The following is a 21,444-nucleotide window of genomic DNA, read 5'->3' as shown; positions in this document are numbered from 1 at the left end:
CAGACACGCACAAACTCGCTTACATTCATCGACAGCCACGATCCAAATCTGATGAAGGTGACGAGCCGGGAGTTGGGAACTAGTGGAAGTAGCGACGAAAAGATGAGGACGAGAACATAAGGAGGATAGATCTCCAAATCTGAGCATATAGCTCAAGCAAAAGTGCAAAGCCCACAAGGGGGTGAAATAGGCACCCCCTCCCCCCTGGGACTGAAGACTGTGAGGGAGATGAAGCTGAGGAGAGAGGAGATTGCTAAGAAGTATAGTATCGATAGGGGCATAAAATACACAAAAGTTTACATAAGGGAAAAAAAGAATAAATTAAACAGCTTTTATTTTGTATACTATTTCCAAAACAATAATATTAGACATTGTTTTCTCAATTTTTGATTACCAACTGATATAACATGTGATAGAATCATTTTTTACATGTTAAATAAATGAGACTGAAAATGAACCAGATGTGAACAAATAAAGCAGAGAGCAGTTTTGCTCACCTCCTTTAACTCAGGAGTATGCTCACCTCCCATCTAAAATACTGCCACATGTTTAAAAAACTAACCATGAGTTAATTATTGTATTTAATTATTTATGATGTTATAATGATGAGAGAGAAAAATAATTTGACAACTCTTTTCTTATTTTATCCTTATCTTTTATTACTCAACTTTTTTTTATCACCCGTTAATTTCTCTTTTCTCTTTTATTTAATTATTTCTAACAATTTTTACTTCTTTTGTTTTTTTGCTCTTCTCCATTACGCCTCTAGTATTCAAAAAATCACATCCATTTTTTTGGGTCTTCTCCTGTATACACATTTATCTATTTTTTTAATTAATTAAAAAATAAAAATATTCTAACAACACATTTGCAATTCGAACAAAAAACTCATTTGCAAAGTTTAATCTAAAATGTTGGCCAAACAAAAATCTAAAACAACTCATTTACATACATAGAAAATCCAATAAAAAAGTTACATGAGTTCAAAAAAAAAAAATTATGTCGTTGCAACTATTCTTCTCTCTTCAAATGCTGCAACACCTTGGATTGACCTAAGAATTTGTTTGATCTGAAAATGTCATGTATGAGACAAGAAAGAAGAATTTTTAGGAAAAAAAAAAAAAAGTGTTGTTGGATTATTTTTTTAATTAATTAAAAAATTAGATAAAAGGTGTATACATGAGAAGACCCAAAAAAATTGGATGTGGTTTTTTGGGTACTGGAGGCATACTAGAAAAGAGCAAAAAAAAAAAAAAGCAAAAATTATTAAATGCATGTGGTTTTTTAGATACTAGAGGCGTACTGGAGAAGAGCAAAAAAACAAAAGAAGCAAAAATTATTAGAAATAATTAAATAAAAGAGAAAATAAAAATTAATAGGTAATAAAAAAGTAGAAAAAAGTTGAGTAATAAAAGATAAGGATAAAAGTAGAAAAGAGTTGTCAAATTATTTTTCTCTCTCATCATTATAATATCATAAATAATTAAATACAATAGATTAACTCGTGGTTAATTTTTTAAACACATGGCAGCATTTTAGATGGGAGGTGAGCATACACCTGAGTTAAAGGAGGTGAGCAAAACTGCTCTCAATAAAGTATTGTCACAATTGAGATCTTAGAATTTTGAATAATAATTCATAGTTTACTACTACTCTTTCCAAAATTAGTCACTTTAGAGCATAGTTTGGAGTAATGATTTAGGGTGTGTGGCAAAATTGCATATGAAGTCATATTTTGGAGTACAAAAAAGGATGCTCATATTTTAGCAAAATTGTATATGAAGTTAAATACCTTCTGTAAATTCTAATTATTATAACGGGTACACAACGAATAATATGACCAAAATTCATTGTTAATTGGAACTAAAACCACATAAATTAAATTTGGACCACAGAATTTTTGAATTAATATTATTCAAATGGGTGGGAGGTCCTACAATGTCACAATCTGTACTCTTGTGTTTGGCCTGCATGTCAACCATACAGAAACCATTGGGTGTCATCAACATTTTGTTTGTGTTGTGTATGCTAAGCATGCCAATTGAGAATTTTTCCATACATGAAGATGCAATCAATTAATTTTCCCCACTTCTACATGTAGCTTTCATATCAACCAAGTTTGGGACTTTTCACCAAAAGAAAAAATAAAATAAAATAATTGGTGAATGACTGTTTGTACTTTGTACACCCCACCACATTGAATTCGACCCCATGAATAATGTATACATGTATTAGCCTCCTCACAAGTAATCTGTTGATCTAACTGAAACCAAACATTGTTAAAAGGCTTTAATGGTGGTATCCATAAATGTAGTCTCTAAAAAAGTTGCGTTTGCATTGGAGGCTTTTACAAAACTGATTTTGATTAGATTCAATTCACCGTCATTCTTCATGTGAAAAGATTTAGAATTAATGAAGCAACAAACTTTATTGTCTATAGGTTCATTTTAAGAATATTTGTAAGGTTGTGTGAACGTTTTAATTAGTTGGATTTTATTTAGACCTAAAAATTTATTAAGTTAGGTAGAGGCCTAAAGTTAAGTGTGGTACAATACTCCTCCCACCAACATTTAAGTCGAAATTCAACTATTGATCATACAACTAGTAGATATAATACATGTGTGGGATATACTTTTATTACACCCTTTTATATGTGATTTTTTAATGAGATTAATATTTTATATATATGGAAATATGAAGCGTTAACTAGAAATTCCCATTTTGCTAAAAATATAAAGAAAAGAACACTAGAAATCCACATCATATACTTTTCAATTTTTGGACCAATTCCCATCACCATGTGACATGTTCCAACTTCCAAGCTGGAACGACTAACATTCCTAACATTCCTGCATGGTGCGCAGACCAAAAGATCCACCGGTTATCCATTCATTACGCCACTGCTGTGAAGACTTTTTGACCGTCCGATCTAAAAACCAAATGTGAAAAGAATTTTCTTATGTTTTTGTTGTTCTTTTGGAAGATAATTTATAAAATGTTTTCAAAAATCAATTTAAAATATTAAGTAAGATATAATGTGCATTACTCCCAAATATGATGGGCCTCACGTTGAAGACCAAACTGTCCAGTGTCTATTAACTAGATGTGAACGTGGACAATTGGGTGTATCTTTTATCTAATCTTCCACATACTGTGAAGACTTTACGTTTTTTTCTACAAAAATATCAATTTTTTGTTGAATTAAATGTAGGGTTGGTCAACCGAGCAAAGAGCATTATAGTGAAGTGATAAGTTCAAATTGAATTATTCATGTTATTTCTCCTTGAATTTTCCATATTCCAAATGTCCTACATTATGAAAACAGAATATCTTAAATTAGTTTATGAGTTTTTGGGCACCATTTGCTTATAAATCGGTTTTCTAGAAGCAAATTTATTTATTTATTTTTTTGAGAAGAGAACTGAGCTTTCATTGATCAAATAGTTGGAGCAAATTTTACTCACGTCATGACATTTGGTTTCAAAGCAGGTTTCACCGAGCAATGTAACTAGAACTAGAAATCACGAAAGGAGCAATCTATGGGTTAAATTAAAATTAAGGTTGTTTCTAAGGAGAGTAATCAAGTGAAACAATCGTCTCAGGACTTTAAATTTTATAAACCGCTATATTTTGCGTTAGACTACAAAATTTTATAATAATTTTTCTGAGTATTTATCAAAAAAAAATTCACGTGAATGTATATGGAGAGTCGATAATCTCATTTTTATAATTCGTTTTGAGTATTCGATATCTCAAGACTGAACATGATTAAAATACGCATTTCATGACAAAATTAGTGTAACTCTTTTCCACATAGCTGAGTCATGGAATACCTTAAATGTATCACACAAGATCTCTTAGTATGTAGTATGTTATGGAATCAAGCATTTGAATATGAGTAGCTTTGGAAAATATAAATAAAAACTTAAGAAAAAAAAAATGCACTTACATGATTCCGACCAAAACAAAGAAACTTATATAATAACAATTGGGCTAACATTTGAATTTGATCCACCTTAGCCCACACCTATGGGGCTACGATGATATACTATGTAGCGAACTACAAGTCTACAATTTTGGTGAGAGTCAGGCCCACTTGCATGTTGGGTCCGCACAATGTTTGTTGTCCAAAACAATTTAACTTAATGAACTTTGCAATTTGGTTTTCTTTTCTTTTATTCAATAAAAGATTGGTAAGAATCTCTTATTGTGAGTTTAAAGATAAATACTCTACCACTACCACTACCACTACCACTAGAGCAAGAACAAAAAGTTCCCACTGTAATTTTTCATTTTTGAAAGTTTGATTTTTAACATATCAATAAAATGGCGTAAAGTGAATTGGAAATCAAACTAGTTGGCTAAACTTTGTTCCACTTTCTATAAGTTCACTCACCTAAAATTTAAATGAGAAGGACTCTGGTTTTAACATTATCATTTTTTCTTTTGTAATGGGATTTGAAAATGAAATATGTCAACATTATGAAGAAAAAATCAATTAAAACTAATAGTTAGTTAGTTTTAACACCATCATTTTGATTATATATCATTATATAAAATATAATCAAATAGCCTCATTTCCAAAAAAAAAAAAAAAAGCATCATCAAGTCATCAACTAACAAACCAAATTTTGAGAGAAGATAAACCACCAACGTTTTTATTTTATTTATTTTTGGAATGATAGTCACACCATGCCACAAAAATGGCATAAATGCTATAAGGTGCAAGTAGCTATAGGATTTGTCAAATTAGCTCCCCACCTATCAAAAGATTCAAAACTGCATCTAGTGATAAAAGGCAATAAATCCACCCATTCCACAAATAAATATCAGATTCATTCCACCCCCTACCCCTACCTACCCCCATATGGTCTGACTTTCACACTACACGTGTCCAAACACACCCTTTTGGAAAACATTCAACATGGGTACTTTTGTACTTTCACATACACACTTCATCCACATCTATCTCAATCCATAATGCACTTCTCTCGTGAACATCGACCAAACGTGGCCCAACTCTACGCGTGCCAAACACACGTGTCTATTTGCTGAGAACTGAGACTGAGTCAGACTTGGCCAAACGCAGCTTCGCTGTACTTTTCTTTCACGCCAACTCCCTTCAATACCACGTCGTTTCGAGGATCTCAAGCTTCCTTGTACGTATCGAAATTAACGTTGGCTGACTCGGTTTACCAGCCCCGGTAAATCTACGCCAACGTCATATTTTATTCCGTATTAAATTTCGTTTGAATTTTTTAGATAAATAGAGAAATAATATTTATATTTAAAAATTATTTTTATATTTCTTTATGATACATGGTTAAGAGTTATAAATTCGATAGAAGTATAGTTTTTAACAAAATCTGAAATTTCTAAAACATTATTATCCTCATCCAATACTTTAAAAAAAAAAAATCTACAAAGTTTTTTTTTTGGTAATTTGGGGAGCCTTTAAGCCCAAAAGACACAACAAAACCTGTTCTTTTTTTTTCGGCCACTAACAAAACCTATTCTTTAATTACAACAAAGTAGCTCATTTCATATCCAAAATGCACCATTTATTCTTTAGTTACAAGAAAGCAATAGCCTCTTCACCCTAACCGAACATCGAATTCCCATTGTTTTTTTTTCTTCTTTTGGTTTTCTAAATCGGTAAGAAGTCCAAATCCATAAAGCAACAAAACACCAAAACCAACTTTATAAATATCATTAAGAAAAAAGGAAAAAGAAAAAAAAAAAAACGTTATTAATATTTTGTAACTGGGGGACAGGAAAAACGGTTCTTCATCAGTCCAAGCTTATTTACTGTTTGTAGAAAGGAAAAACAATCCCAAAATCTTCTGCTTCACCTGAAATATCTCTCTCTCTCTCTCTCTCTCTCTCTCTCTCTCTCTCTCTCTCACAATACTCGTTTTTTTTCTTCTTTTCTCTCTCTTGGAAATAGGAATAAGAAAGAGAGAGACTTTGAAGGCAGGCAAGGGTACAGAGAGAAGAGTGAAATAAAAGGAAAGGAGAGATCTTGACCACATTCTTCTCTTTTTTTATTTTCTGGGTTTTTCTAAACAAGGATTTGGGGGCCCTTTTCCTTTCTTTAGAAAAACAAAAGGATATTCTCTGTCCCTCTCTCTCTTTTACTGCCTCTCCGTTTGTTTCTGTTCCTGGTAATAATCCTCCGCCATTTTTCTTCACCTCTCCATCTCACTCTTCCTGCATTTTTTTTTGGTTGGTTTTGGTTGATGGGTCGATCCAATTGATCTCGATTGTTCAGGGTAAAAGAATTGTATATAGATCATATGGGTTGTTTTTGTTTTTTCATTTTGGGATAATTTGATTTGATTTTGTTGCTTGTTTGGTGTAAGACGTCGATCTCTTTGAATGGATTGATTCTGTAATTTGATGCGTTTTTCATCAACATGTTTTTGATTCATGATTGTGATAGAGGCGTAACTGTTTGGATTTCTTTGTTGTTTTTGGATATTATTTTGTAAAATGATAAATCGAATACATCTGATAGCTGCACTTATATTGACCTTCGCATTTTGAGTGTTGGGCATTTTTGCATCTGTTTAATTTTCCAATCTGGGTTTTTCTTCTTTGGTGTTTGAATAATCTATGGAGCTTTTTGCTGCTCATAAACATGCACATAGCTGTGGGATTTTGACTCAAAGGCTTTAGATTTGTTTGTTTTGATGATCTCAATTGAAAGATGTGTATTTTAATCAGTAACTTTAGATTTTTTTCTCCTTATTTTCTTTGATTAATTAGGTACTCGTATGCCGGCTAACACTGTGATCTTTTTAACTAAAAGCTTTCTAAAAAGAATCTAGTTTTTCTATTATATGTGTTTTCATTATTATTCATCATATGACATGATATTGCCTTTTGTATCAGGATTTTCGGTTTGTAGGCTGTTCTTTGGTGGAAGGTATGGGCGTTGAAGTTGTGGGATTTGAGATGGTCCAAGGACCAGTGGGGACTGTGACTGAAGGAGAGAATTCTGTCAAGGAGAATGGGAAATTGGACCAAGGGCTGGGGCTTAACGAGCCCATCAAATTTGGATCGCATGGTGATGAATCGGTTAAAAAGGAAGTGAATGAGGTTCCAGTTTCAAACTTCCCAACGGATGCAGCTGCTGACTGGCCTGTCCCCAAGCAGATTCATTCTTTTTATTTTGTAAGGTACCGAGTATATGATGATCCACAAATAAAAGCCAAAATTGATCTGGCTTCTGTTGAGATTGACAAGAGGAATCAAGCCCGATTCCGCATCATGGATGCATTAAAGGCAAAGAGGGTGAGTTGAAGTTCATGACCTTATTAGTGAACATAACATCACTTTTGATCTGTTTGTTGTACATTATTTATTTCTTACAGTATTAAATGGAGATGATATAGACACTAGAACCGTAAAATTGAGGCTCTCTTTTTCTAAGACACCCATGAATGCTGATAAATTTTCATTTAACAAGAACTAGAAAAGATTATGTACAGTGCTAAAAATTAAATCTGCTACTCTTCATTACTCAAGTTTACTATTTATCTGAAAAATTTAGAGAAACAAAAGAAGGAAACAATATGATCACATGTGGTAATATATATATATAATATGAATACTATTATAATGAGGGGATTCCTCTGATTTCCATACTTCTCTGTTCTCCTGAAACGTCCCTCCCTTTACTAAGACTAATTTTATGAGGATTGGTACATCCAAGATCGTCTTCTTATATACCCATTGTTTTGTAATATAAGAGAATTGAATTTTTTTATTTAAGGAAGGATTTGGAAAGTTTAATATGTTAGATCGCATATGATACCTTCTAGATTCACGGGGGACACACTTTTCAATCTTGTGTTTTATTCTGTTCTATCAAATGTTGCGGTGCCTATTGGTAAAGCTAATCTAAATTACTATGTAGTATTGCAAAATATGGAAAACAGTTGATCCAATGGACTGTTGTTTATTTGAATGTTTAAGAAGAATGAACCTCTGATTTCACTGTGCCCTCCCCTACTCTCTTTTCTGCAGTCCGATAGAGCAGAGTTGATTTCTCAGATCAAGGCTTTGAAAGATGACAACAGGCAAATTAAGTCAATTGTGGATGAGAAATTTAGGGAGATAGAACCTCTTGCTCAGGCTCTCGGGAAGCTGCGCAGTGCAGACAATGCTAGTCGGAATGGTGGTTTGTGTTCATCTGAAGAAGAGCTTAATGGTCGTGTAAGTTTGCTTTCCAAGCTTTGTATAACTCTAAATTCATCTGTTTATTTTGTGCTCCTGTAACTTCTTGCCTTCTTTTTACTCTGTAATTTTGGTTGGAAACAGATCCAGAGGTTGCAGTATACCATACAACATGAGAGCATTCCATTGAAGGAGGAAAAGGCAATCCTTAAAGATATCAAACAGCTTGAGAGCACAAGGGAAAAAGTTATTGCTAATGCTGCCATGAGAGCAAAGGTTCAGGATTCAATTGTTCAAAAAGAGGCCCTTCAAGGCCAGGTTAAAGTAAGGGGAATGTTTTTATTTTTAAGCCTTTTTGTTTCAATGAATTCCTGAATTGTGTGTTGCATAATTTCTTCATTATGTAATGTATGCTAATCATTTGCAAAATCATGTGATTTTAGCTTATAGGTGGTGATTTGGATGGAGTAAGGAAGGAACAACAAGCAGTTAGGTCTAAAATTAAGCAACTTGATGATGAAGTGAAGGCCTTAGAGAAGGAAATTGCATCATTACAGGACGAGCTGACAGTTGTGACTGATAAGAGGGAGAAAGCACGCGACATTATTTTTCAACTTAGGAAACAGCGTGATGAGGAGGTAAGTTTTACATGAATTTTCTTTCAAGGTTTTCAGTTCTCTCTCTCTGTCTCTCTCTGTCTCTCTGTCTCTCTCTCTCTGTCTCTCTCTCTCTCCCTCTCCCTCTCTATGTTGTGCTCTTGTATTGATTATGAAAACTTATACATTTTCCTTGGCCCAGTACTCAATATCTCAAACTGTTGCCTGTGTTATTTCATCAAATTGGAAAGCCAGGGATCCTTGTGTTTTCATTGCAATTATGGGGGTATAATTGTGCTAGATGAATGATTGGATCAACTCTATATTTGGATGTTCTGGTCTCATTGGTTTTTAAACTTCCTGTGCACAAATTATTTACAGAATAGCTGCAGGTGTTGTTGAATCTGAATTTTGACAATAGCATTTGCAACAGGATGGGTCATAAGCGTATTTCTTTCTCTATAATATATTGTTTTTTATACTGGAAAAGTGTAGTTATGCCAAAGAAAACTAATGTGGGGGTAGTTCTCCTATTCTTGTAACAAATACCCTCAAAGTTTCAGGTTACCCTTCTGACATGAAGGGTATATGCAATGGCTATATTTTTATTTAGACATGTGATATTGGCACCCTTTTAATTAATTTATATCAATTTTTCAGAATGCCTGCTTTTACCAAAGCCGTGCCATCTTGACCAAAGCGAAAGCTCTTGCTGGTAACAAAGATGTTCAAGCTCTTGAAGAGCTTTCTCATGCTGAGGTTTGTTGAATGAAATACTCATTGTTTATGATAACTCCACCATACTCGTGTAGCATCTGCATTCTAAACTTTGATATTTTTAATAGGTTGAGAAATTCATGTCCTGCTGGAGCAGTAACAAGGATTTTAGGGATGATTATGAGAAGAGAATTTTGTCGTCTCTGGATAGTCGGCAACTGAGTAGGGATGGACGTATAAGAAACCCAGACGAGAAGCCATTGGTGGTTGTGGAAACATCTACACCCCCTGTAGTAGAGACAGCATCAAAAGCTAATGCAAAACAAGTTAAGGAAGATACCAGATCTACTCCAGTAGATACTTTGCCTGTGCAGAAGGCTCAGAAAGAAGCCAAAAATAAAGCAACGGTTCCGAAATCTACTGTAGAGGATTTTGACGTGGCAGACAAGGAAATATCTGGGCTTGAAAAGCAGAAGGACAGTACCCCAAAAGACAATAAAGTTGATGCAGAAAAGTTGAAGGAGATGAAAAGAAAAGAGGAAATTGCAAAAGCTAAGCAGGCTATGGAAAGGAAGAAGAAATTGGCAGAGAAAGCTGCAGCTAAAGCAGCTATTAGAGCTCAAAAGGAAGCTGAAAAGAAGCTCAAGGAAATTATTTATTCTATTTATTTCTTTATATTACTTGCTAATTGTTGATTTGGTTGGAGTTAAAAACTGAAACAATATACCAATTCGACTTGTCTCAGGAGCGTGAAAAGAAGGCAAAGAAGAAGGTATCATCTGGACCTGAGACCAATCCTGAGGAGTCAGCGGACCCAGTTGCTGAGGCTGCAGAACAAGAAAAGGTTAATGAAAATGTTGAAGTTCCTGTCCCACTGGCGAAGGAGAAGGCGCAAAAGGATAACAATATCCGGAACAGAGGTCGACCAAGAGGTCCAGAGTCACTTCCAAAAGCCATCCTGAAGCGGAAGAAGTCGAGTAACAACTATTGGATGTGGGCTGCTCCTGCCGCTTTGTTAGGTCTGGTGTTTCTCGCGCTCGGTTATTATTATATTCTCTGAGGAAGTTAAAACTGGAACTGAGGTAGAGAAAAGTTAAGACCTTAAATTTTCCGCATATCAAGCGTGCGAGTGACTGGGTCTGTCTGTTAGTTAAATTAAGTTGTTCCTGTTCTTTACATCCTGTTCCAGGATGGACTCAAAACTCATAAAGTTGGTGGTAGCTCAGTCCAAAATATCTGTCAATGGAGAAGAGACATATAGTTGATTTGGTTTTGTTGATGTAATTCCAAATTTTGACTGGCCCCTTTCATAGATGTTAAATCTGAAACCTCAACTGTTCTTCTATTTATAAAAGTTAGCATGTTTTCCTTATATTTATATGAACTTGCATTTGGCATCATGGAAACGTCCATTGCTGAGATTTGTGATTGATGGCAATTCTACAGAAGAAGAAACTCGATCTGGGAATGTGATTTTCAATGCAAGGGTGAATGAGTTTTTTAGTAGGAGCTAAAAGCCATGATTAAATTGTTGTAAAGCTTTTGTTTGTGAATGGTATTGTTCTGATTGCAGCAACGCCTGGCATGCTTGACAGTTGACAAGGCCACAATTAATGGTTGGGTTTTCAAATTTGCAGACCTTGTATATGGTCAATATATATATGAGAAAAAAACAGTTTTGATCCCACAATTAATGGTTGGGTTTTCAAATTTGCAGACCTTGTATATGGTCAATATATATATATATATATATATGAGAAAAAAACATTTTTGATCCCAGTGTTTTACTAAGAAAACAGATTTGGTCTATGTGGTTTCAAAATGTTATATTTGGTTCATGTGTTTTGTGTTCTTTGTAATCTTAGGACAATTTTAAAAACTCAAAATTTTAATTTGGGGATAAATTATCAATTTGTTTTTAAGAAATTTTTTGTTGGGGATTAAAGGACCATCTTATGGGTTTTCTAAAACTAATTTTCATATTTATTTGTTGGAAGAAATTGAGGGTCACAAAATTTTTTGGCTTTAAACTATAAGTTTGAGATTTTTTTAAATTTTTGTTTTAAAATCAAATTGAAAGTTACAAACATGATTTTTGGCCCAAAATTATTGAGATCGCAAGTATAAGCAAATTATTAGTTTCAATTCAAGAAAAATTTCATGTTGAGTACCAATAAACAATATGAAATACAATGACCAAATGTGAAATTTTGAAACTACAATGATTAAATATGTTTTCGGAGTAAAACACAGGGACCAAAATATTTTATTTTATTTTTCCTATTTCTATAGTTTTATACTACTCCCAACTGAAATCCTACGCTCACAATGCAAAGAAGTATTCCAATTTTTTTTTTTTAAATAAAATATCATCAAAAGACTCCTTAACATGTATGAGTTTATGCAATGAGAATGGCCATGATGGTGCATTCTCTTAATCAGGAGAACATCATCGATGAGAAAGACAGTGCAAATGCCCCGAACGCTCAAATACCATTCATGAATCATGATGGCTTTTCACGCTTAAGTTAGGATTTTTTTTCTTTTATTATTATTAGTATTATTAATATTTTGTCTTTTATGATTTAAGTTTTGGAAGCCTCCCCATACATTGCCAGTTATCAACTCATATTACAGCTGGATGGTGTTGTAACCCAACCCAGTACTCAAAAATTCAAAATGACAGAATTGGATTTGACATATATCAAGCCACTTGAAATTTTCATGCCAATCAGAACCTTTTGACTGAGTTATGGTCTTTATTTTCACCACAGCAAATCTAGCCACCCAACAATCTTAATTATATATCATGACAGTATTACCATCCTAAATCCATCCGAAGATTATGATGGTGGTTCGTCCACAAAGGGAAAATTAAAAACACGAGGACCAAATGTGTTTTTGGCTTTAAACACAAGCACCAAAAATGTATTTTTCCTTTAACCATTATTTAAGAGTCTCACACAATTGCCCTTCATCAAAGAGTTTGCCAGATTGGAGGGTGCAATGAGCAATTGGAGGGTATCAATAAAAAGGATTCTCTTTTCTTTTATTTTTATTTTTATTTTTTTCCTACAAGGCTACAAGTCACTAACCAACTAAACGGGTCTCAAATGTTCGGGCTAAAATTTGTGAACTCCCCCACACTCGATGTGCGCAGCGTGCAGCGAGCCATGGCTGCCACCAGTTTCGTAGCAGCGTCACTTCTAAGAACAGCAGCTGTGGCTTTTGCTCTCTCCCATCCTCTGAAAAACAACAACCTCTCTCACCACAGGACCCTTTTCTCTTTTCCTCTCACTCCTCGTTCGAGTTCTTCAGGTGCGAATGTGCTATTGCTACTTGATTATTAAGCATGAATGATGTGTGTTTCCCTCGCCATTGTACTTATGCTAGTTTCTTGTCATTTTGAACACCCATTTGGCTGAATTGTGGATATTTGAGAAGCAACAACTTCAACCCAATAAGTGTTTGAAAATAAATCGTGATTTGGTTACCAAAATTGAAGAAAAAATTAAGAAAAGTATTTGAGCTTAAATGGTAAAAAAGCGGAGAGATGTTTGTTAAAAAGCCTCGCTGAAATGTCCAAAAGGAGGCATGTTGAAGTTGGATAAGTTTAAGGTGTGATGGGTCAATGAAGTTTGATTTGTTACATTTATTAAACAGGAGCATAGAGCACTTCTGTATTCTGTACAGCACACCTATGGACATCATTTTTGTGTGTGTTCCTATAATAGCTTTACTTGCTTTACAAGCTCACATTTTATGGCCTCTCTAATAAGGCTGCTCGGCCATCCATTATTTTCAATCTCATGATCTGGTGTATGCTTTGCTATTACTTTTCTTAATACAGCTTCAGGAATATGCCACTTAACTCAAGCTATAAAGGGGGATGTTGATGATTTACTTAAAGGGGTGGCAGACAAAACTGCTATTGAAGAAGTCAAGCGTGTCCTTGAGATGGTACTTGTATTACCCTTGCCCACAGTATCTTATAAGACCATATTTTGTTTCGTATTTTTTCCCTGCTCTATGGAGAACCTTGAAGTTCAGATTTTTGGACCTTTTGAAATAATAGCATAGCCTATTTATCACTCAAGATTGACAGATGGGCGTAAGCTCACCATATAGGTTTTTTGCTCTATTTTTTACTTGAAGATGAAGAGATGTTTCTAAGTTCTCCTTCTTTTCTTTCCATTTGTTGTAGGCTAGACGTGCATCATCAAGAAGAGAAGTTATCCATACAAATTTTCTCACCCCGCCAGTTCTGAAGGAGTCATTGTTAGCATTGGAAAAGCTAGCTGATTTGAAAGCAGTTGCTCAGGGTGGATACCCACAGGTTGAACTAAATAGATTTGGCTCTATTTTGTGCTGGTGCGTGTCAGAGTGTTTGTGTATTAATTGGTATATTTTCCACTTCTTCAAATTGTCTAGGCTGAGCGGTGCCGGATTTCTGTTGGACATCCAGAAGTATTGACAAGTGATCCTGATATAATTGCAGCATTGAGGTAAATAATATTGTATCTCTACCATTTTCACTTTTCATGCTCTAGAAGCATCCATCTTTTAATCAATATGAAACCTTTTCTTATTTTTTCTTTGATTGTTTCTTCTTCCAGTATCACGGGAAACTTTGGCTTTCAACCTTGTTCTCATGGTGACTTTCTAGGCGCAATTCTTGGTACAGGGATTGCAAGGGAGAAGCTTGGAGATATTATCTTGCAGGTATTAATTATTAGTTTCTACTATGTTATTAATTTTTTAGGAGAGGTTTCAAAGTAGAGACTTGAACTCTCAAATTCAAATTTATTTTGAAGAAGTTTTAGTTCTTTTTCATTTTTTTTTTTATTCTTTTAGAAGTTATAAATTTTATATTACTCATTTTCTAACCAGATCCAGTTTCTGTTTCTGAGTACCCAATTAGCATGGGCATGGAGTCTGTCTATGTCCCAAGCTTGCTGAGAACTGACACCTTAAAAATGTGTTGAAGAATAAACTTTTCTTTTCCATCTCCAACATGTACCACTTGGTAAATTTTTCCAAGGAGAGAGATTTTTATGTTTATATGTAAACTATGATAAAAAATTTCCATTTCTAACACAACAGAGCTAATATTAGTAAACACATGTCATTTTGGCCTAATCTTACTAGTGGTTACTTCTTAAGAAGTTGTAGTGTCAGGATTTCTGTCTCATGTCTGTGTCCTATATTTGTACACAGATGTGAAAACGGAATTATATAGTGTTGCTCCTGCGGTCCTGCCATAGCAGGGCCATGTCTGTTCAATGTCAATATGGGGAGGTATTTATCTGTAATATCATCCCTTAATTTACAGTTCAGTTAGGATACCGTTGTGCTAATTGAGCATTTTCTGATTCCCACGAATGCAGTTATATCCATAATATTATGGATTGTTTTTCTTTTTTATTGCGGGATATGACCTGGTTGGGTTGAGTGTTTATAACTTTTTATTTCTTTTGTCATGCTGCCAGGGGGAGAAGGGGGCTCAAGTCATTATTGTTCCAGAACTCGTTGACTTTCTTATATCAACACTTGACAAGGTTGTTTAACTTCTGAGTATTATGCTTCTCTTAATACTTTTTATCTTCCTTATTAACATCAATGCAAAAAGTTATGTATTTTATTTTTTTGTTCTTTAAATATCATATGGTGCAAATTAGTATAGTTGGATGAGTTACATCTTGGTCATTATTATTTGGTTTCTCAAAAACATGATAAAGAAATATTGTGGCATTTATTTTTTTGGTGATCATTGCAAATTTACATTGGGACAATGGGACAATAAAGCAGTGGCAATTAATGGACAAAATAGAAAAAGAATGATACAACACCTAACACGAAAAGAGAAGCATTTTTGTTTCACAGGTCAAGATAGCTATGTATATCACACTTTTTCTCTTGCAGGTTGGTAATGTTCCAGTTTCATTTACTAAGATACCCCTGATTGCTCTTGATTACGAACCACCAAGGTTGCAAATTATCATATTGTTGTTATCTTTTCTTCATTCTGTGCAATACTTATTATTAGCATCACCTAATGACTTACATATCGTTTTCTCTTTGCAGGACTAAGTCATTTAAAACCATAGAATTATCACTGAGGATTGATGCTATAGCTAGTGCAGGATTTAAGATTTCACGGTCAAAACTAGTTGACCTGATCCGGTACAGTCTTTTATGCTTTTGCTGAACTCTCCCTTGAATTATTTTTAGTATGTTGATTCTATTAAGCTTTATTGAGTTAGTTAATCCTATATTGTTGGTTTGCTGCTGAGTTTGATGGTCTTCTTTCATTTATAACAAATTCAGGAATCCACTAAACATGCATGCTTAAACTCAAAATATGGTACTCAAAATAGCCTCGGCTTTTTCCGTGCATTCTTTATCTGCATTAGGCCATAACTTTTGTAAGCCTGTTCTTAGTCTTCTAGCATTTCCACTTAACCTGGGGTACTCCATATTGTTATTTTTTTTTTGCAGTATGTTCTTTGTTTCACATGACTAACCCTCCTAGCCAGACTTTCTCGTCTTGTCCTTTGTGTTACCACCTCTTAATTTTCATCATTGTGGTATTGAAGTTTTTTCTTATATGTACAGTGATGGGGATGTGCGCCTCAACTGGACCCCTGTTACTAAAAATGGAGCTACACTCAAGACTGGTGATATTGTATCAGTTAAAGGACAAGGAAGACTGAAGGTGAGTTGGTTGTCAGATTCAAGAAAACCACTGTTTGATCAGATGACATGTCAGCTAAGTAGAAACACACATAGACATATAGATGTTGTAATTGGATATGGATACTTCTTGAATAGTTTCTGATATCCTTCACTATTATGTAAGAGTATCCAAAATTCGAAGCAAAACTTTTGGACGTGGAACTGTATCCCATTGTAGGAAGCACTTCTGACATGTTATAACCTGCCCAATATGGATCCTTCACTTAAGGTTATAACTAAGGCTACGGGATACTCCAAATATGCTGTAGAGATTTTATAAAACAGATAAATTCAACACTAGCACGCATACCCATATCTGATACACATGCTTATTTCATTGAACTTAGGTTATAATTTATAGTTTGATTGGAGATACTTTTGTAATTATATTTAATATAAGCTAACAGAATGTATGGTGTTACATTATTAGCCCCCTGAAATTGTATTCTAGTAAGGGTTTAAGTATCAATATAACCATTCTTTAGCCTGGCATTTCTGATGTTTTATTTATTTTGGTTCCAGATAGGAGAAATTATCTCTACAAAGAAGGGGAAGTTTGCAGTTGAGCTCATTCGTTATTTGTAAGTTCAGACACCGGCAACAATGTTACATACAACTCATGGATCTAAAGAAGTTCTGAGATGAGCATTTTTGTAGCTTAATAGCCAGACAGGTCCGTTTAAAGATCAAGATTCAAGTATATGCTTCATCAAAGTTGGGCCCCATTTTCAAGTTCAAAGGTGTACATATTTAAATTTACTTCCCCATTGTTAAAAATAATTTTGTACATTCTTTGTTGCGGTATGTATATTTAACAGTTCAATGCTATCAAGACTTTTACTTTTGGACTAATGCTATCAAGACTTCAGGAGTTTTGTTTGTAACATGATATCCTCTCCCCTTCCTCAAACTTTAGGCTTTGAAAACAAAAAATACACTTTTTCCTTTTTTTCTTTTGCTGAGAAAACATTACACTAAAAGTAGTCTAAAAGCAGTGCCTTGAAAAATATCCCATCATTTATGAGGACATGCACTTTGTGTTGTGTATGCCAAGCAGAGTGCACACTAGACTTACCATCTCCTTAAAAATACAACCCAAAATTGTACCAACTAATACACAAGAAATTTTCTTTGATTCAGTCATCTATCTTCAAACTACTTGGCATGAACCTTTGAATAAAGACAAGCATGTGCATATTCACATTTAATCACTGGCAGCATTTGTTATTGCAATTGCCACAATGGTCAACATTGCAGGCAATGTTGGTAAAACTTCCATGGCAGCAAAGCTCTCCAAGCTTGCTCTTATGCAGCTTGTCTTGAAGCAATACAAAAGGCTCGTTCCTTTGTTCACTGAAATCCTTTGAGTAAGAGTTTGAACTCTCTCTCAACTGTTATTATAAAGGAAGAGTTTAAAGGACCGGCCCTGGTGTTGTGTAACAGGTGTAACTGCACAGGGCCTTCATATTACAGGGCCCCCAATGATTTAAAGATCACTGTTTGTTTTCATGTTATGTTTACCTTTTCTGGGCTTTCTGTTGTTGGGCTCTGGCCCGTTGCATTTTGTTTTCGTTTGTTTACTTTAGCGTGTAATCTCTACTTTCTTACTTTTGGTGGGGCCTTCATATTCCTCTCTGAATCATAACATTTTTTGTTTTTGTTTTTTTTTTTTTAATTCGGGTTGGGGGCTTAACGTTTGTTTAATTAATAAAAAAAATCCTTAACATTTTTTTATAAGGGACACTGGAAGACTAATTAATTATTGATTTAGTAGTATTTCATTTTACAATGACAAAAAAGTCTTATCATATTGATCAATGTTTTCAAAAACCGATTTGACTTGATGATATGCCCACAACCCAAATCTTGGTTCATTTATTTTGGTTACAATAATATGTTCATCTTAAACATAGAGAATACAGAAATTGACATCCAAGGATTTTGGCTCTTATCCGGTTAACGCTTTTAACATTAGATTATCTTAAATAAGATCCACCAACCAATTATGTTCGAGCTTTTTTAAAAAAATTGTAGCAAATGAATGGGTAAATCGTGAATCCTTAAAACACAGACTATATAATGTACTTTATCTACTGAATTACGGGTGGACATTTTATTATTATTGTATTAATCTACCCTTGTGCGATCAGGGCCCGCACAAGCCCAAGGCAAACAAGACGCCTTGGGCAACCTCTTCAGCAAATGCCTCTATTTTCATTAACTCACCAAAGGCCTCTAATTATATTAACCCAGCAAAAGTCTCTCTATCTTAGAAAAAAGCCCAACGATATATTCTATAAGGACTTGTTTGGTACGTCGGACTGTACTGACTAATTTCTGTCGAATAGTATTAATATGTTTTAGAGAGTATTGACTGTTTATCCAAAATATTATCAGGCGTTTAGTACTGTTCCGGATAAATAGTCTAACTAAGTTATACTATATTTGGTGTTTTGTCGGATAGCAGCGAATCAGACTTTTTTTTTTTTATTCTTTGATAACTTGGTGGAAATTGAAATTTATATGACACAAATTATTTTTGGCAAAATTCATAGTCACTAATTTTTAACTACAATATGATTTTCCTGCTTAATCCTCTTCTGAACAACACCCTAATTTTCCTGCACAATCTAATTACAGAAAAGCCAATTGAAGTTTCAAAGAAATACAAAATAGTGACTATGGGGACCATTAATGCAAAATCGTTCAAAGAAAGTGTTTTTTTTTTTTTTTTTTTGTGTGTCAATCTTCCTCTCCTTTACAACACAGTGTCTCGTTTGCTTGTTTGCCTTCATTAAAGTATAGATCGGAAAATCACAATAGAAAGAAGACTTACAATAGTTGTAGCTTCCTTTTTCACAGTGGCTATTGATTTTCTTTCAAGAGAGAAAATGAATATTGGGATGTGTGTGGGGAGATTAATAAGGGCCAAGACCCAAGAAATGAGGCTTAAATTATATCGATGTGAGAGAATGGTTACAGAGAGACTACAACTTGATATTTCTGGAGCGTTAAAAAAAAAAAGAATAAGGTTGGACCACCACCCAACATGGAGGTCTGATTCGAGGGCCAAGGGTTTTGCAAATTGGAAAGGAATATAGTGAGAGAGAGAGAGAGAGAGAGAGAGAGAGGGCTGCTGGTCTTAACCGCCAACAAGGTGATGAGATGAAGGGGGTACCGGGGTGGTGGCCAAAGGCTGGGCTATGGTGATGAGACGATGAACTAGAAAAAGATGAAAATAACGTCTCTTGGTTTACATGTAGAAAACGTGTTTTTTGTTTTCCCAAATTCTTTATAATTAAGCATGTATTATCTAATCTCGAGTGTGTGAGTTATATTAGTTAGTCAGGTACGGAGAGTATTAAAAATCTAGTCCGGTTTATATAGTCAGATAATTAAATAATACAATTTGACACCAAATAATTGATATGGACTATTTACTCCTATCCAGAGTCTAATACGGTGTACCAAATATGCCCTAAGGAGTTAAGGACTAAAATCGTGTAAAAGTGAAAGACTTTTTTTTTTTTTTTTTGCCAAGAGTGAAAGACTATTCTTAGTTTACACATTGTGCAATTGAGGCCTTGTATTCTCTCTTTTTCTTCTTTGATGAATGGGGCCTTATACTCTATTGTTATATACATTTGCATCCTATGATTAATTGTTGGATATAATAAATTATATAAGTGGTTGCAGCATGTATTATATATATATATATATATATATACATTGATAAACAATTATATTCATGAGTTGTTGCATGCAAAAATTTCTATAATCATATTAAATATTTTACATATTCCGATAAAATAAAAGTTTTACCTGAGACATTTACTTACATATGTCAATGCACTTTGATATAATATGTTAGAATTATGTAATTTAGCTTAAAATATTTATTTTATAATTATATATATAATACAAATTTAATTACAATTAACTTTTAAATTAACAAAATTTCAATTATTATTTCGCCTTAAGACTCATCTTGTATTGGGCCACTCCTGTGTGCAATTCCTATTGAAGCATATACTTAGGGGTGGGTGCATAATAGATGATTTCGAAGTAGACTTCCTATTCATTAGATAGAACAGATTTCCAAGATTTCCTAATCCCATAATTTTATTGAATAGGTTATCTCGTTTTTAATTTCCTCCAACGTCTCCATTGTTTAGTAAACATTACATATAAGGGCAATAAATTAATATTTTTTTCTGTATTATGATTGTTAAAGGAAATTCTTATAAACTAATTAGTAGTGTAACAAGTAGCAAATGGTAGGTGAGTTAATTATAGCTGTAATACACGTGTAGCATATGATAGTTAAATTATGTGTGATAGAAGTACAGTTGAATCAAGTGATTTGTGTGACTGGACTCGTTTTGACCCCCTGAGGAGCTCAAACTTCTCCCATCAACCAACAATATTGCCGGTGAAGGTAATCAATGCCACCAACTCTAAGGTTATTAAACTGGACTTAGAATCCTCTCCTAAGCCCCTTAAACTCCTAATTTATTTGCCTAATGCCACCAACTATCTAAAACCGAAAAATTATTGGATATAACCGATATATACTATCACGTGGTATTACCAATTCACATGTAAGGATATTGTTGGATGACATGTTGATATGTGTAGGGTATAATATTAATAACTTCCACTCATATTATAACAAATAAATTAGTATATCACGTGTCAGTATATTGGTTATAAAAAATAAATTTTCTCTAAAACCACATGTTATAGGCTTATAGCTACTAATCAATAAATTAAGAGAGATTTGAACTAAAAAAATTGACAAAATCTGACTACTAATTAATAAAGAGAGATGCAAATCCTCCATCTCTCAATAATATTGTTAGATTAAAAAAGAAAAAGAATTTGAACTAAAGACCTCATTCGATAAATTATTGTTGTACATATTCTCAAATAAAATACAAGCTTAGTTAAAGTTATACCAAATCCAAGTAACAAAGAACATGATCAAAATAAGAGTAACACTTAAAATCACCTTGCAAAAAGGTCTTATACAATATATCATTTATTTCGACATGATCGAACTTACGTATACGTGCGGTAAAGAAATATTACAAAACTGGGGCTTCTACTTATTCCTCTATACATTAATCACGATAAAAGTTTATTTCTTTTCAATTTTCCTGGTAAGAGCATACCACATGCATGATCATATTAATTTATTAATGAATCTATATAT

At 33.8% G+C, this 21,444-nt stretch overlaps 2 protein-coding genes across 3 annotated transcripts; both read left to right on the top strand.

Moving 5' to 3' along the window:
* Nucleotides 1-5,887: 5,887 nt before the first annotated feature.
* LOC147298027 (proton pump-interactor) lies at nucleotides 5,888-10,866 on the top strand. Of its 2 annotated transcripts, XM_086227417.1 has the most exons (8): nucleotides 5,889-6,164; nucleotides 6,895-7,296; nucleotides 8,032-8,220; nucleotides 8,326-8,505; nucleotides 8,625-8,819; nucleotides 9,438-9,536; nucleotides 9,623-10,148; nucleotides 10,238-10,866. In XM_086227417.1, the coding sequence occupies exons 2-8, from the start codon at nucleotides 6,931-6,933 to the stop codon at nucleotides 10,552-10,554; spliced, it is 1,872 nt and encodes a 623-aa protein (XP_086083543.1). In that variant the 5' UTR covers nucleotides 5,889-6,164; nucleotides 6,895-6,930; the 3' UTR covers nucleotides 10,555-10,866. The 2 variants fall into 2 exon arrangements, with proteins under 2 accessions (XP_086083537.1, XP_086083543.1); XM_086227411.1 differs by having other exon boundaries at nucleotides 5,888-6,272; nucleotides 9,623-10,329.
* A 1,731-nt stretch (nucleotides 10,867-12,597) lies between these two features.
* Nucleotides 12,598-17,081, top strand: LOC147298026 (RNA-binding S4 domain-containing protein). Its single transcript, XM_086257463.1, has 10 exons — nucleotides 12,598-12,812; nucleotides 13,345-13,454; nucleotides 13,699-13,830; nucleotides 13,926-13,999; nucleotides 14,111-14,216; nucleotides 14,984-15,052; nucleotides 15,417-15,481; nucleotides 15,579-15,677; nucleotides 16,110-16,209; nucleotides 16,752-17,081. The coding sequence occupies exons 1-10, from the start codon at nucleotides 12,608-12,610 to the stop codon at nucleotides 16,812-16,814; spliced, it is 1,023 nt and encodes a 340-aa protein (XP_086113589.1). The 5' UTR covers nucleotides 12,598-12,607; the 3' UTR covers nucleotides 16,815-17,081.
* Nucleotides 17,082-21,444: the final 4,363 nt, after the last annotated feature.

Source organism: Dryas octopetala, chromosome 1, assembly GCF_963921425.1.
Source record: "Dryas octopetala chromosome 1, drDryOcto1.1, whole genome shotgun sequence".
Classification (NCBI taxonomy): domain Eukaryota; kingdom Viridiplantae; phylum Streptophyta; class Magnoliopsida; order Rosales; family Rosaceae; genus Dryas; species Dryas octopetala.
Note: the sequence above shows the minus strand (reverse complement) of the source record. Positions and strands in the feature narration are given on the sequence as shown.